Below are 18,137 nucleotides of genomic sequence, written 5' to 3'. Positions count from 1 at the left end.
GCTTCTTTTTTTTTTATAATAATCTAAGTTGGAATTTTCAAGTTAAAGAAACGATGAAAAAAATCTGTTCCTCCATTCACTATTTGAGTCGCTTGAGAAACTTCTTGCCCCAGCAACTAAAACTTACCCTAGTACAAACCCTAGTAATGCCGCACTTCGGTTATTGTGCCGTTTTGTTAAGTGACGTAAGTTCTGAACTGTCAGTCAAGTTACAGCGAGCTCAGAATGTGCGTCAGATACGTGTGCAACATCCGACGATATGATCACATATCACCGTCCTTCGCAAGTCTTTTGTGGCTCCGACTTAAAGAACGCAGAACTTTACACTCTTTGTCTTTACTCTTTCGAATTCTGCACACCTCAACACCAAATTACCTTTCGTCTCGTTTCTCTTATCTATACTCCAACCACGACGTAAATACCAGATCACTTATCTGTGGCACGCTAAGTATACCTCTTCATAGAACATCTTGTTATTTATAATCTTTTACAGTATCCACCTCGCGTCAATGGAATTCCTTGTCACAAAGCATTAGGGGCTGCAAGACAATAAACACCTTTAAAAACAGCTTAAAAGATAACCTTATTAGCATTTCACTCCAATCATACTGATTTAAACTATCACTGACTACATTGTTACTTCTTTCTTTAGACATCATCCTGATAGTGCTGTATTTTCAAAATTGTCTCATAATAATCTCTTTCTATTATCTAATATTATTTGAAATATATTAACATTCTATGTATTTTAGCTTAATTCTGCTACACAGTTTATTTCAGTGTTTAATTAATAGTTCATAGTATTTTGTTGTTTAATTCGTAAATAACTCTTGTATACATGTAACTCTCATCTAAATCAAATTGTTGAATTCTTTGTAAGTTCATGCACATGTATATATACTTTTTGCTGGTTGAGTGGAAGAGAAGGCCTTACGGCCTTAACTCTGCCAGCTAAAATAAATCATTATTATTATATTACATTCATATTTTGTTTTCAGAAATATAGTAAACCTTATACAAAAAATTAGGCTTTGCATGTTTTTGTATATTCCTTGTTTTATTATGCATGTTTCATACTTTGTTTGAACATATAAATCCTGGTCCTAGTAATTACATAAAAATCCGGACTCTGATAATAACTATTTTCTATGTTTAAGTTTTCCCACGACTCATTTGGACCAACTTTTACTTTCGTCAGTAATGCTGCGGAATGAAATCAGAATGTAACATTATACTCAACCATCCCGTCTTCCCATAGCACCTGTTTGCCAAGGGTACGGTTGAACGCCGGACAGCAGGTGGGTTTGCTCATCGAGCTTGCTTTGAAAACCGGCCGGCGCTAGACTACGAGACTCCCGCTGCCTTCAGTTAACGATCAATTGCGCAGGACGACGCATGTCTGGAGATGAAGGATAGTCAATTTGAACAGCTTTGTTCTTTGTCTGCAGAACCGTCTGTCACAGAGAGCTTGTCATGCAATATCAGAATCTGTCTGCGTCCTAAGGCCCAGTGTATATCATACGAGTAGCTAGGGACCGTACTTTGTCCCTCGAGGCTACAAGTATTATTGGAGTTTCTGGCAGGCCTGCACAAGGTTTGCGCTCTCCAAGCCGGCTCACAGCTCATGAGCGGAATGCAGATCTCTGTATAAGAGTGGACTGGAAGAAGGGGTGATCTCGTACAAAATATACACAAAAGGAAATAGGTACTAGTAAGAGTGTTTATGAAATGAAATCCCGTTCAGTGTTTGCAAAACTATCTTGGACTATTATTAATTAATAGACTTCGAGGAATTGCCACGGGAATCGTAAGGTTTACTACGCTCGCGGTATAGACTGTATGAGAAGGGGACGTGCAACGGATTGAGTATGCCTCTGATCTAAACACTGAGCAGTATACTGCGGTTACAATAAAACCTGTATCCTGCATTCAAGAAATATAATGAATGACCATTGAAGTAGCAAATGTCTAAACATGTAAATACACAATTATTTTGTAGTGAGATAAGCTTATTAACTCTTAAAATTTAATGTAATATACTCATATCATCCTTGAATATGTGCATTGCAGTGAAGAGTTACGTACATTTTGAGCGACTGGAAAGTAACCTCCTCCGATGGTCACTTAAACAGTTTTTATTTTGGGAAAATGTACGTTCAACATCACACGATGTAATAGGTGCATATTTGAAGAACGGGAAGTCACTACTTTTTAGCACACCAACTTCACACGTCTTGTCGTGACGTGATAGTACATCATTTATAGTACGAAGTTGTGAATAGGCAGAATTTTTAGCAATAATGTTTCTCAACTTACATTTCAATTTTTCTCAAATTAGTGATATTTTGGATAACGATTTGTGATACTTTATCCACTATATTAAGGGCTTTTGAGAGTTGTAGTTTAGACGATTCTAACAGGGTGATGCTTTTGGACACGATTTTAAAATTAGAATCAATGAACAGAATATCTTCCAATAGCTGTTCAGAAGCCAATGATTTTACAGCTGCAACAGCGGAACTATCTGTGGTATGTAATGGATCAATTACCTCCATTATTTTGCCGTAATATTCTGCATAATAATTAACAACATCCAATCACGTTTTTCAACGGGTCACGACTGGCTGCGGGGGTAAGGGTATTCCAGAGGCAATTGTTTGGAACAGCGACAATCTCATTGCAATATGTTTGATTGAATTCTTGTCTGCACTGAACAAATGTTAAGCTTTGACTATTCCGACCACAGTAATGTAAAAACAAGTTCTTACATAGGTATAGATTAGCTGTAGCTGCTCCATCTATTTGGACCGGTCACAACTCTTAGCATGAACTGCTTATACTACGAGACCGGGCGGTCGCTCACCTCCTCTATACTACCGTACATCGGCAACCTGATTGCACGCTGCGTGTGGCAATTCAACGAAGTCTAGTAATTAATAAAGAAATATTTATTTTACAGAAATAATAGAAATTCTATAGCTACTTAAATGTACAACACCATTTTGTTATATTTTTATTTATCAGTGCATCAAAACGAGGTTTTATGCTGTTGGCAGCTGAAAGGAACAGTAGCCTACTGATCGTAATGAAACATCAGTTACAAATGTTCAATGTCTGCCTTTATTAAAGTTGATTATAGAAAACAGTTGCTCACAAATATGTTTTTATTTTTATTTTTTTTATTTTGTTGGGTTATTTTACGACGCTGTATCAACATCTAGGTTATTTAGCGTGTGAATAAAATGAAGGTGATAATTCCGGTGAAATGAGTCCGGGGTCCAGCACCGAAAGTTACCCAGCATTTGCTCGACTCACAAATATAAATATTGAGCCAAACATAGCAATCATTTTCACAGCCAGCCTGTGTAGTCGTGGATATTATTGCTAATGTTTAGTCTTGTAAAACTCAACCAGGCTAGTAGTATTATTCAAATGATCTTTAGCCCTTAGGTCACATTGAAGATCAATAAGTTCGAGCTGTAAATCGTTAAATGTTAACTGTTATGTTCCGTCTTTTAGATTCCTCCATACTGTACTGTAGCAGTAGGTAAGCAACGTGAAACAGTTACTGAGAATAGGCCTACACACTGCACTCCACTAGATAACTGAGTGGTCATTTCCCTCTCTTCTACCTATAGCAAGTTTATGTCATTCTGACGTATCTTGCTCTCCGTTTCGGCGAGCGGTAGACACGGCTCTCCCGCTCCGAAGGAGCGCGCGAGCTCGTTGAGCGCTGTTTGTGCAAGTATGTTCTAAGTGAACGACGCGCGTGCGTCTAGCAAGCGAAGTACTTGACTGTCGGCTCACGCTACTCTTGTTTCCTAAAGCGGGGCGAACAAAACATGGACGATTTTAATAATTACACTAATATTTACCATTTAAATTACACTGAACAACAAAAATTTTGCTCCGACTTAAAACAATGTATCCCTTATGGTTTGGTTTGCGCTGAATCCGAAAATGCATCTCTTTTCTTCGTATAACGTAAGGTTTTAAAGATATACTATGATTTCACTTTTCGATAAGCGCTCCCCGAGGAAACATCTGGCACGGGTTGCGGGTTGTAAATCAAAACGAAAGTTAATGCATTTAATGAGTTTGTAACTTATTTCCGGTTTCTTATGGTTGTTGGCATGTTATTTTGTACTTCTAATAAATAAACAGATATTGATCTCTTCTATTTAGTAAACTTTAGAACAGTTCAAAGTGAGGTCTATGCAATGAACAAACAAGAATGTGGTTTTCAGTAATTAAAATAAAAGTTTACCTTTTGAGTGAAGGCAAATTAAAAGAGTGCATTTTCATCGATCCACAAATTCACGAAGTTATGGCTGACTCTTCGTTTGAGAAAAACTTTCCTTTACAGAAAAAATGTCACGGAGCGCATTCAAAGATGTTTGGCTCAAATTTCCTTGGAAATTCTAGGGTAGAGAACTGCATAGAACTTGTTGTGGAAAGCATGTCAAATGCATATGAGAAAATGGGGTGTAATATGGCTCTCGAAATATACCTTTTACATTCTCATTTGGATTTCTTTCGTCCTAGCCTTGGAGCGGTAAATGACGAGCATGGGAAAAGATTTAATCAAGAAATATCTGAAATTGAAAGGCGATATGAAGAAAGATCATCGTCCAGCATGCTTGCAAACTATTTTTGGTTCCTTGTAAAAGACAATCCTGGGTATAGTTATGTTTCATCCAGAAAATTCTTTTAAAAGTAAGTTCAAATTCCGAGATTTTTGTCACTACACATGAAATATTTTTATTCTTGTTGTGTTTTAAACTATGTAACATCATTTTTGTATCCAGTACACATTTTTCAAGTATTATGAGGCATTTTGAACCCCTAGTGTGTTGTAATTTTACCTGTAACAGTGGAAAAAAAAAAAAATATCATAAAAAATGCAATTCATTTTCCTCGGAAAATGATACGTGATGGGGAAACTTGGATTTTAAATTCAGATTTAGGGCACACATATTAGTAATACTAGCCTTACCCGTGCGCTCCGCTGCACCAGTTAGAAATAAATATAAAGTAATTACATAATTAAAATAGGACATTTGATCCAGGGAACATTCGCATTTGACAGAAGAATAAATCGTTTAATATGTTACTTAATTTAAATTGCATCCAAATAATTAAAATGCGATCATTTTGGTCCAGAGACACTCATTTGGTGCAATAACAATTCCTTTAACATGTATCTTAATTGTTATTACATGCAACCATAGTTTAATGGAGATTGACATCATTTAGATTTAATGTGTATGTTTTATTTTACTTGTTATAGGTTTCCATTGAGTTATGGTAATAACTTAATTTTAACCCTTGTTTTCTACGTATTCAGTAAATGGCGCTTAGCCCACCATGGTTCTGAACCCTTCAAATAACTTAAATTATATTATATAATACTACATATTATATTATATTATATTATATTATATTATATTATATTATATTATATTATATCAGAAATTACTGTAATAACATTATAGCATTATGTCCATCTAGAGAAACTACACATTCTAATGGTGAAATAATAATTAATTATACAAATCGGTTAATTTAGCTTCCAAGATTACTTCATACAAACGCAGAAACATTCTCTGTAGGCTATCTTTAATAGCTTTCGATTGTTGCTGTCCAAGGCCCCTTAGAGATTAAGTCATTTGTTTTTTAATTCAATACACGGCCTTAGATGGCAGTTATTTTAATTTTAAAACTCATTTATCTCATTAAATATCAGTCGTATCAAAATTTTTCAAAGAATAAAGTTATCGGAAATGATTTTTAAAGAAATTTTTATTATGTAACATTTTTCACAAAAATCAATAATAGGAGAGATATTTCGATTTATTTAATTCAGGCCCCCTTATAACCCCCCTTTTAAATAATGTATTTTGAATGCCACATAGCCTAAAATCTAAGTTACAACGAACTTAATTTATATTCCAATTTTCATCGAAATCCGTTCAGCCATTATCGTGTGAAAAGGTAACATACAGACAGACAGACATAGAAACAAAAATTTAAAAAAAGCGATTTTCGGTTTCAGGGTGGTTAATTATATATGTTAGGACCAATTATTTTTAGAAAATCGAAAATTACCAGAAAAATTTCGGCTACAGATTTATTATTAGTATAGATTCACCCATTTTTATTTCGGAGCAAGACAAAAAGTAAAAATTTGTTGTTCAGTGTTATTTAAACTATGTGTATTAGAATACGCTATGTTTAATATTTACGCTATAATAAAGTATTAGGCTTACATTGATCAAACATTATTTACAATAGTAAGCTCATGAACAGCGTGTTGTGTATTGTAATGCAAGGTATTTTATTTCATAATACTTTAACCTACTTATTTTGTAAATTGTGTACAGTAGTGTAAATAATGTATGATCATGTAAGCCTTCATTCTTTATGATAGTGATAGTGTAATAGTGAAAATAACGTATTTTAGTGTGCATAGTGTAAAGCAGTGGTTGTCAGCACTCACTGATATGGATAAAGGGTAAGGAGTGTATCGTAATATGCACCGTCGTGCAGAAGGGAGAGGCAGAAAGCATACCCGCCAGCAGCCACGTACGCACCCGCATCCGCGGGTAAGAGATGCTAGCCCAAGGGTGCACTGTGCTCATGAAGGGTTGTTAGACATTTATATTTTCAAAAACCAATTGTCAGAAAGACTGTTTTTCGTCTCTATTAAGGTATTTCTTCAGATATTACCTTCGTAAAATATTCATTTTGAATATATCAATTTTTCTTTATTATGTTAATCATTCCTTCGATCCAAATAGTCTTATTTAACACTAAATTGTAATTGTTTAACTCTTTAGAATTACTGTAACTGAACACATCTACATTTTGCTCTATTATTATTATTATTATTATTATTATTATTATTATTATTATTTACTTACTTACTGGCTTTTAAGGAACCCGGAGGTTCATTGCCGCCCTCACATAAGCCCGCCATTGGTCCCTATCCTGAGCAAGATTAATCCATTCTCTATCATCATATCCCTCCTCCCTCAGATCCATTTTAATATTATCTTCCCATCTACGTCTCGGCCTCCCTAAAGGTCTTTTATCCTCCGGCCTCCCAACTGACACTATATGCATTTCTGGATTCGCCCATACGTGCTACATGCCCTGCCCATCTCAAACGTCTGGATTTAATGTTCCTAATTATGTCAGGTGAAGAATACAATGCGTGAAGTTCTGTGTTGTGTAACTTTCTCCATTCTCCTGTAACTTCATCCCTCTTAGCCCCAAATATTTATTATTATTATTATTATTATTATTATTATTATTATTATCCCATTGTTTTCTGTTTTGATGTTGCTTATATTTTATATGTATTATTTGTATCTCAATTTTTTTTTTTTTTTTCCAAAAATTGAATTTGCTGTTACTTTCTGAAACACCCCGTATATATGCATATTTAAGGGGTTAAAGTATATTTCAGCTTTTAGTGCATTAGAAGTCCTTTTCTCGAATTTGGTCTCACTAGAATTTTCCGTCTTCACCCTATCACATTCTAAAGTGGAAGTTAAACGGAATTTTAGCCTAGTAAAAATGAACTTGGAAACAGACTTAAAACAAACCTCTCTCTGCTATTCTGAACAAAACAAACCTCTCTCTGCTATTCTGAACGTAAAGTTTCGGTTGAGACGTCAGCATGCTGTTTTCATGCCAAGTCCCATAAGAACTATTGAAGCTTGTTGATAGAGGAGGAGGATTTATTTGTGCTAGGTGAGTCTTGTATTTTTTTTTTACTCATACAGTTCGTTAATTTTTATGCGAGTGTTAAAAACGTATAATTTAGCCATTTCTGTCCTTTTTGGCAAGCCGGCTTAGCTTATTTTACTGAGTGATAGTTGGCAACAGAACTGATGCGGTTGTTTCTCTGGAGGTCAAAACTGTTATTGCTCGGGAAATATTGGAAGAAAACCTTAACCCGTAGCAGTGAGTGGTCGAATGAAAATGAAGTCAGTGACTAGGGCTAGATTTTGATGACCTATAAATCATGAAAAAAATGTCCTAAAACAATGCATTTATGAACTAAAAATCTTAAAAAAAAAATGCCCTTAAAATGCCCTAAAAATTTATCTTACATAATTGGCTTAGTAGGAATATTAATATTTAGACTAGTAATTAAATTTAATTCTAGTACCAACATTCAAGTTTATTAATTTTACATAATTTTTCTAATTAATTAATTATTTTACCTGGTGTAGTTCCATGTAGTCCACCACAAGGCCACTCTTATCCGGAACTAGCGGGTATAGAGGAATCTATATTGAAGGGGTGGTTGGACTGATTCATTACGTGGGGGTGTACTACGTTAAAATGACAATATTTCAGTAGAAAAACGATTAATAGTACATTATGCAACGAGCCTATAATGATAGTAATTAAGAAGCGAGTATGGATGTTTATGAAACGAGCGCAAGCGAGTTTCATAATTTTCATACGAGCTTCTTAATTACCATTATAGGCGAGTTTCATACGACTTTTTATGCTCGACCATATTTCTAACTTGAAATTATTCAGATGTAAGTTATACATTTTATTTGTATCTGACAAGATCGGAAGTGACCTTGTTCTACGTCGTGAATTGTGAGATGTGCGCAGACGCGAAAGTATTGATTTTTTTCTGAGGAACAATAATGTCATTGACCTTGATGTAGACCCGTTAAACTTGATATAGCTAACCTTGGTTATTGAATTCGACATTGAAAAACGAGATGACAAATTGAATTTATTTGAATATTATTTACAATTAACTCTAATTATTATAGTACCAGAACATAACCTTCTGCGACAGTATTGGATTTCCAGCCTCCGTGGCTTTTCGCTAATTCTCTTTCGATTGCATATCCGAGAATAATCGATACTTGCGGTTTTATAACGGTACAAAGCTGACTCGTTATTGGCTGAACACCTGTACTTTAATGACATGCATTAAAGGACTGCTACCAGGTGTATAATTATTACATTTCGGCATGATCGAGCATAAAATAATATATAAAATAATGAGTATTAATTGAAACAAATATGTAGAGAAAATATCAAAGGAAATAAATACCGGTAATATTTTAAATTAATAATGGGGATTTATGGCCAAAATTAAATGAAAATACCCCAAAAATGACCGAATAAAACAAAAAATGCTCTTATGAGTTGTAAGAGGCAAAAAATGCTGTAACAAATATGTTTTAAAGCACTCAGTTTATCACATAACATATAAATACTAAAGCGGTTATGTTTCTGGTTTACTAGAAAAAAGATGCAATCTCATCAAAATCCTAGCCCTATCAATGACTCTCTTGGCGTGTTCGTACTCAACTTAAAACTCCGAAAACGGCACCACGTTATTCTGCGTCTTGATATTCCGAACGAACGCTTGGTAGGAAAAGAGCATAAACAAGTAATTGCACATACCTCGAGTTCTAACAACACGTACATCCGGTGTTGAATGACAGTATGAGAAGTGAGGGAATGCAGCCAGTACGGAATTCAATCCAGTTGTGTGCTGTACAGATTACCTGTTGCTTGTTTGCTTGTACTGTGTAGATCAGGGATGCGAAACTCACGAGTAGGGGTAAAATATACTTTTACTCACCCCATTCTATACGATAAAGTGGGCGTCAGTTTGTTGACATATAGTATGAAAACAAACCACTGGCTATGTCGTCGCCAGTGGCGTATTTGAAAGCTAGTTTGTAAGTAACACAATGCAATACAGAACATTATAATTAGACATCGGAAATTAAGGCACTAAAAATATTTTAGGCGTCTAAAAAGGCTCTAAAAGACAAAAAAAAAAAAAAAAAAAGGGCAATAAAAGGCATTGAAATTATATTGAATCACTTATAATTAATAAAGTAAACATCCATAAGACAATAAGTAACTACACAAAGTGCATTGGTAAAGTAGTTTCTCTGTTCTATGGACTTGTTTCACTTGTACTTATGAATCCACAACTTCACGTCCACAATTTGATTTACAATAAAAAAGGGACTTTTCAAGATTAACACACAAACTTCTGTCACATTTACTGAAAAAAAAAAATCAGTTTTTATGCTGAAAAGGATCTCTCAACGTTTACTGATGTGTAAGGACCGGATTTTTATGTAATATCAAGGTGTGAAATATATACATATTTATGTAAGAAAAATAAGCTGAATATGTACCAAAATATGTAAAATCATGAAAATATTTAATATCAATATCTCGCAGGTATATGATAGGTAAGACTCTCCAGTTGTGATTTCATAGAGCACCCGACTTTTTTTACCGCACACTTGACACATTACTATTTTTCCATCTGTAGTGAAAGCTTCGTCCATAGCAATCCATGATTTTATTTTTGTCGTTAGGGCTGAAGATAAGGAGTCATTTTAGTTAGTTAAAAGCAGTAGATAAACTCACTTGCACTTTATACTGTAAGTACTAAAACTAGAGAACTGAGTGAAATGAATGACTCAACAGTACTGCAAGCACTGTTTCGCTGTACTGGATTAGGATAAAATAAGAGGAGGTGTGGGACATATGCATTTTAGCTGCTCCCTGTAAGAAAGAAAGTACCTACTAAAACCTCAAACAATAGGCATTTACAAACTGTTGTTTGAAAAGTGACATTCCTGTCTCATTCAGAAGGGTAGGATTATTCCAGCTGAGAACCATACTTAATAATTGCTGGGATAATCCCATTTCCGTATAGGTCTACTAAATTTAAAGTAAAGAAGTCAAGCAATAACCTGAAAAGCTATTTATTTTAGTCTTTCAACATCTTTCCAGTTTGTTCCTTTACTTCAGCTTCTTTTCAAAAGTCGGCTACTTTATTGCGGCTCATGCCAGACTTGACACGGGTTTTCCCTGGAAGGATTAGGAAGAGGGTGGGTAAGGTTGCAAATTGCATGGTAACGGCTTGTTAAGATGTGTCCAGAACAATTACAGTTCTTGACAAATCATATCGTCCTCGTCCCACTCCTCCGCATGAAGGCAACGCTATTTTTTGAGTGATTTTTACAATACAAGGTAGTTGTATGAGAAAGGTTGCCTTTTGCTCACTCATTTACAGTGATTTAAAAAATACTTCGTCTGAAATGAAAATTGAAGAGTGTAAACATTAAAGTTAAGTGAACAGAACATTTTTTTTTCCTCAGGAGGAACATTTTTATCTGTCTGATGCGCGTATTCCCGGCCAGGAGCCGAGCTGAACGGTCTGTATTTAACGCTCCATATGCAGTTTAAAAAATATATCAATTGAATTTACAACAGGTAATTTTTGTTGCAGGGACTGAAGAGTAATGGGGCGGTTTACCGGGAAGAAATGTCGCCTTGTGTCCATGTTTTGGCTCACGCTCTTCTTCTTCTTGGTGGAGATTGTGGTCGGATACGTCACAAATTCCATGGCACTAGTTGCGGACAGCTTTCATATGCTAAGTGACGTGGCTGCACTGGTTGTAGCATTCTTATCTGTTAAGGTAAGTTTAAATTGTTCACTCTTGAAAATATATTCTGTTGTGATTTATTTTCACCGGCCAGAATTTGTAATTTCATTTTGGATGTTGGAGCATGGACCTGCAATATCCAAGGAGCTCTTAGAATAGATAAGTTTACACTTGTCGATTGGATTGGTCACTGGTTCTATAAGCCGTGAAACTTCAAAAAGGATGGCACTGCATAATAACTATTCGAAAGCAAAGCAGTTGCATTTTCGTGAATGGATTGCCACTTTTACAGTTTGTAATATTTAAATTGCATTATTACTACTGCTGTTATTATCTGCCATTCTGGCTTAATGGATAACGTACGCACTTCCCACTAAAACGATTCGTGGTTCAATTCCCGACGTAGGCAGTGGGGATTTACCTTCCGTTTACGGGAATGATTAGTTGTCACTTTTGTACTGTCCTGTGTTGTCTCTACGATGGCTTTATGCCATGCTGACGGCATCATCATCATCTGTGGTCATACAGCCCTTTTAGTTTAGCCTTGACCTCCTTAAGAATTGCCGCCCAATCTTCCCTCTCTAGGGCTCTCCGTCTCCATCTCTTAATTCCTGCTTTAACTAGATCATCCTGAACATCATCCAACCATCGTAGTTTAGGTCTTCCTGCTCTTCTTTTACCACTTAGCGTGGCATCTAGTAATCTTTTAGGAATATTATTATTGTCCATTCTGATAATGTGGCCCAGCCACTCCAGCCGTCTAATTTTTATATCAGTGACAATACTTGAATCTTTATATAGTTTTTGTAGTTCAGAATTGGTCCTAATTCTCGACTCTCCCTTATCATAAATAGGGCCATAAATTGTTCTTAAAATTTTCCTTTCCCACGTATTTAAGATGGTTATTGCTCGTTCAGGTAGAGTCCAGGTTTCGCTTCCAAAAGTCACTGTAGGTTTAATAATTGTTTTATAAATCCTCACATGCTGACGGCATGGTTAGGGAAACCTGCATTGTTAATATGTTTAGGGTTAGCCTAATCTAACCTGTTTAGGCTTCCTAACCAGAAGCGTCCATTCTTAAAAGTAGACTTGTTGTTTGAACTCGTTTATTGATCGGTTGCGGTTGCTGCCGTTTGATATCTGGTAATAAACAATAGACAATCGGCGTAAAACAGTTGAAAGCCAGTGTTAAAAATATTTTTCGCACTAGTGTTAAAAGTACTCTCCGCACGCGACTTTATATTAGTTTTTAACGCGCTTGTCTAGCGTTAAAACATCTTCTTTCAGGAATGGCCCTCTAAATATATTATTATTATTATTATTATTATTATTATTATTATTATTATTATTATTATTAGTGCTGTGGGATTTAATCTGTTAATGTAATCGATTAATCGATCAATTTCTATTGTAAGATTAATCGATCAAAAATATTTAATCGAATAATCGAGTTGATTAAAATTAATCGGTTGTAGTTGGTATTAATTATTATTTGTTACTACAAACTCGTACTAAAAATTCCGACAATATTTCTGTCTCGGAAATTGCTTACTTAAAAGCGCAATAGTACTGTTATTTTCTAACTGTAAACCAGGTATCGTAGGGAAAATCTTTGCATAAACACTTCAGCAAGAGATGGAGATATGAGGACAGTGACCTAGTCTACCTCTATTGAAAGTTGAAACACAATGCGAAACTCTTACTAAGTTTTATGATTTTCCAAGAAAACTTTCACCTTGTTGTTAGCTCATCTTCCTAGCATATGAAATACATACTTTTCTGGGATTCGTCTCCCTCATCCCTTATAAAATAGCCATGTCTATACTATGTGCAAGTGAGAGCGTAACTACCTTCTTCTCGTTCTATTACGTACAACAGGGGCCAGTCTTCTGTTTTGACCGCTGTAGTTTTGCGGTTGCAGTTTCTGTACTGAGTTTGTATATGAAGGTTGTGTGTTTAGTTTGATAAAGAAAAAAATCAGTTTTCTGTGGTTTGTGAAAAGTGTAAACTCCATTATGTCATATGAGAATTTGAGAGGTAAACTCGGTGAAACGTTTGGATTTAAATTGAACGATCGTGGAGAAGTGCTTGACAGAAAAAAAGTTTCTTCGTGTTTAATAATGAAGGAAACATTTACGTAGAGCGGCACTTAATTCGGAGCATGTGAATGCACTCACACGTTTAAAATCATGCATGAAGCAGTATTAACTAGGTGAGTCTTCATACTTTTTGTTATTTATGTTTGTCTCAAAAATTTCCGGAGAAATTGACACAATAAATTATAAGCCTCATAATAAATATGTTAGTAAGTAATTAAAATAGTTGTTTTGTAATATAACGATACAATATATACAGATATACAACATTTAATACTTATTCTTATCACCGAACACAAGTTAAATTTAACAATAATTGTGTATTACAATATATTAAAACATTTTTTCAACTCGATCAAAACTTTAATCGATTAAATTCAAATAGTTAATCGATTAAATATTTTGATCGATCAACAGCACTAATTATTATTATTATTATTATTATTATTATTATTATTATTATTATTATTATTATTATTATTAGCCATTAATTCACGTACAAGGTGCTCGTGAGTAATATGCCATAAAGTGCACAGCATTATTTATCTTGTTCCAAATTGAATTCTTACTGTAGGAAGAAAAACAATTATGCTTCCTATCACAGTCCCGGCGGAATTAATGAGGCCAGTGCAAATTACTGTGCTGTTAGCTGTTACAGATTAGAGTCGCAAGGACATTCGCATGTTGGTACAATGGCAGTAAAGAACCTTAATCAATTCCTTGACATTGTTCCACTATCTGCGCCAGTTGCTAAGCAATAGAGAGAGCGGAGGAATATGTCAGCATATTTAGTAACATCGTAGATTGATTTCATTCTCTCTGTCTCTCTCTCTCTCTCATTTCCTCCCCATTCATTCTTTGCTATGGTTTGTCCTTGCCATTTTTTTTCTCTATGTAGTTCTTTCTGTGCCTATATTTTCCCTTTCTTTCCTTCTATATTTATCTTTTCCGTCCAATTTCTTCGTCGTCACTTTTTCCCTCATGAAACACTCTTTTTTCGTGTTTCTATCACTTTCCTCATTTTATTCCCACTTTTCCTGTAGTTTCTATTCCTCCTTTCCTTTTTCTGTATTTCCATTTTTCCTTTTATTTTTTTCATCCTCACTTTCCAATTGTTTTGTTTCGTCCTTCCTTCAGTTTTTCTTTCTCCAGTTCTCCTTTTTCCCCTCGCCATTTTCCTTTCTATATTATCTTTCTTTCTTTATCTTCCTCTCTTGTCTTTTCTTCATACTCTCTCTTCTTCTTTGTCCCTTTCTGTTTCTTTATCGTTTCCCCTCTTTTTTCTTTATCCCTTTCTCTCTTTTTTTCTAATTCTTTCTTTCTATCTCATCTTTCTCACTTCTCTTCTCTTCTTTCTCTCTGTTTTCTTTTTCATTTTGTTTTCGTCCTTTTTTCTCTTCGTTTATCCTTTTCTCTTTTAGTTCTTTACCCTTTTTATATTTCCTTTTATCTTTTTCTTTCTGCCTTTCTCTTTTTTCTATCTTTCGTTTCACCCTTACTCTCTTTTCCCCCTCTCTTTTTTTCTTTCTCACGCTTCTCTCTTCCTCTCTTTCTTTCTCACTTTTAGCCTCATTTTTTTTCTTTCTCACTTTTCGCTTCCTCTTTTTTTCTTTTTTTCTCCTTTCTTTTTCTTTCCCTCCTTTCTCTCTTTCTTTTTTCTTTCTATCGTTTCTTCCTTCCCCTCTTTTTTCTTTCTCTCTTTTCCCCCTACCTCTCTTATTTCTTTCTCTTTTCCTCTCTTTTTTCATTTTCTTTTATCTCAATTTCTTTTTTCTTTCTCTCGTCTCTCCCTTTTCTTTTTTCTTTATCTCTTTCCTCCCATCTTTTTTCTTTTCTTCCTTCCTCTCTTTTCTCTTTCTTCTTTCTATCGTTTCTCCCTTCCTCTCAGTTCTCCCTTTTTCTCTTGTTTCTCTTTCCCCCCTACCTTTCATCTTTTTTATCTCTTTTTCTTTCTCCTTTCCTCTTTTTCTATTCCTCTTATCTCCTTTCCTCTCTTTTTTCTTCCTCTCGTTTCTCCCTTCTCTTTTTTTCTTTATCTCTTTTCTCACTTCTCTTTTTTCTTTCTCGCTTTTCTCCCTTTCTCGCTTTTATCCCTTTCTCTCTTTTCTTCTTTCTACCCCTTCTCACTTTTATTTATTCTGCCTTATCTTTCTCACTTGTATTTTCTGTTTGCTTCCTCTTTTTGCTTTCCCCCTTTCTCTCTCTTCCTTTCTTCGTTCCTCCCATTCTTCTTTCTGCCGTTCTCTGTTTTCTTCTCCTTTTTCTCATTTTTATTTCTTTGCCTTATCTTTCTCTCTTGTCTTTTCCTCTTTTTCCTCCTTCACCTCACTGCTTACCTCTCTTTTTCTTTCTTCTTTCCCCTTTCTTAATTTCTTTCCCTTGTTTCCTTTCTTCTCCTTTTCCACTTTCTCTCCTGTCTTTTGCTTTTACTTTTTCTGTTCCCTTTCTTGTTTTTTCTTTCTATTTATTCTTTTCCCCTTCTTTCTCTCCTTTTTTCCATATACTCTCCCTTTTATTTGTCTCTTTATCTTATTTTCATGCCTTTCATCCTTTCTATTTTCCTTTGTCTCTGTTTTACCTTTCATTTTTTATTTTCTTTCCTTACTTTCATTTTCCTTTTTCTTCTTTTTCTTTACACTTTTGTAAGACAGTCTTAATGAGGATTCACTGTTGTTTGAAACTTCTGTTCTAAATGTTGAGAGTTAGTGGTGTCAGTGTAAGCAGGAGAGTTTGGATCTGTTCACATCCTGAAATCGATCTCACCAACAAATAATGCACACACTCATGTATTCATTTCGTGACGTATTATGTATGACGCTTGTAAATCTAACCTTCACGAACTGGTTTAAAACCGCGATATGGTGATACAAATAATGTTACGATAACGGTAATCAGCTTTTCGGAGTACCAGTGCTGTTCACTTTGTCTGAACAGATGTTGTATCGCTCATGATTGGACTGTAAACTGAATTACTGCTTCGTGTATAACAACCTATAATACAATATGTGTACTTATAAAAACTTGCATTCTTAAATACATAATATTTACTGGATGTACTAGCATTACTTTCTTTTGCAGACGTTTTAATTTTCGTAGCGTTGCGTGTCAGGCTCTGGAAGATCGCGGATGCGATTCCCCATGGGGTCATGGATTTTCCCCACTGATCTAATCCTTCCGATCAGCGCTATGGCCCTGGGATTTACCCAGCCTCTAACAAATTAGTCGTCCACCGCTGTGGAGTAACGGTTAGCACGCCTCACCGTGAAACGAGCAGGCCCGGTTTCGAATTCTGGTTAGGACAAGTTACCTGGTGCAGGTTTTTCTGGGGTTTTCCCTCAACCCATTAAGAGCGAATGCTGGGTAACTTTGGCACTGGATCCTGGACTCATTTCGCTGGCATTATCACCTTCATCTCATTCAGACGCTAGATAACCATAGCAGTTGATAAAGCGTTGTACAATAACTAGGGCTAGGAAGTTCATATCCTAAAAACCTACTAAATATGTATGCAAGTATCCCTTTAAAAACTTTAAAATATGAGACTGAATGTGCACTATTAAAATTCTATATTTCTTGATATATCATATATAAATAATTACCTAATGAACAATAATACTTACTGTTTTTAAGGATCCCGCAGGTTCATTGCCGTCCTCACATAAGGCCGGCATCGGTCCCTAGTCTGTGCAAGATTAATCCAGTGTCTATCATCATATCCCACTTCCCTCAAATCCATTTTATATTATCCTCCCATCTACGTCTCGGCCTCCCCAAAGGTCTTTTTCCTCCGGTCTCCCAACTAACACTAAGCTTATATGCATTTCTGGATTCGCCCATACGTGCTACATGCCCTGCCCATCTAAAACGTTTGGATTTAATGTTCCTAATTATGTCAGGTGAATAATACAATTGTGCAGTTCTGCGTTATGTAACTTTCTCTATTCTCCTGTGACTTCATCCCTCTTGGCCCCAAATATTTTCCTAAGAACCTTATTCTCGAACACCCTTAATCTCTGTTCCTCTCTCACAGTGAGTGTCCAAGTTTCACAACCATACAGAACAACCGGTAATATAACTGTTTTATAAATTCTAACTTTCAAATTTTTTGACAGCAGACTGGATGACAAAAACTTCTCAACCGAATAATAACAGGCATTTCCCATATTTATTCCTCCCGAATGTCATTTATATTTGTTACTGTTGCTCCAGGATATTTGAATTTTTCTACCTCTTTATAGGATAAATGTCCAATTTTTATACAGAGGCTTTCATAAGTAATGAGTCTATCGAAAAATCAACTATTTTGGATAATTTTTTGAAATGATGTTCATCCTCACGAGAAAGAACCCTTCCTGGTGCCGTACAGTCGATTTGGAAACAAACACTCCCTCTCCCCGCCGCCAGAGGAAGCTACTTATTCATGTGTAATGTGCATTTGATACAACATAAAGTGACCTGGAGCATGGCCTTCGATACGCCAAGGATAATGGCACACGGCCATGCCTATACAAAGGTGGATCGGTCGCACAGGCCCAATCCGTTGGCCTCCACGATCACCTGATTGACTCGCCTGGAT

General features: G+C 35.4%; 1 protein-coding gene across 2 annotated transcripts in view; it reads left to right on the top strand.

Annotated features, from left to right (window-relative positions):
* The window catches only part of ZnT63C (zinc transporter 63C), a 239,585-nt gene that overhangs the window by 161,927 nt on the left and 59,521 nt on the right, over positions 1-18,137 (top strand). For both annotated transcript variants that reach the window (XM_069824501.1, XM_069824502.1), the window contains exon 2: positions 11,309-11,498. In XM_069824501.1, coding sequence (XP_069680602.1) covers positions 11,322-11,498 — 177 coding nt within the window. In that variant the 5' untranslated portion in view covers positions 11,309-11,321. The remainder of the gene's footprint in view (positions 1-11,308; positions 11,499-18,137) is intronic.

This window comes from Periplaneta americana, chromosome 4, assembly GCF_040183065.1.
Source record: "Periplaneta americana isolate PAMFEO1 chromosome 4, P.americana_PAMFEO1_priV1, whole genome shotgun sequence".
Taxonomy (NCBI): Eukaryota; Metazoa; Arthropoda; class Insecta; order Blattodea; family Blattidae; genus Periplaneta; species Periplaneta americana.
This window is presented reverse-complemented; position numbering and strand designations above follow the sequence as displayed.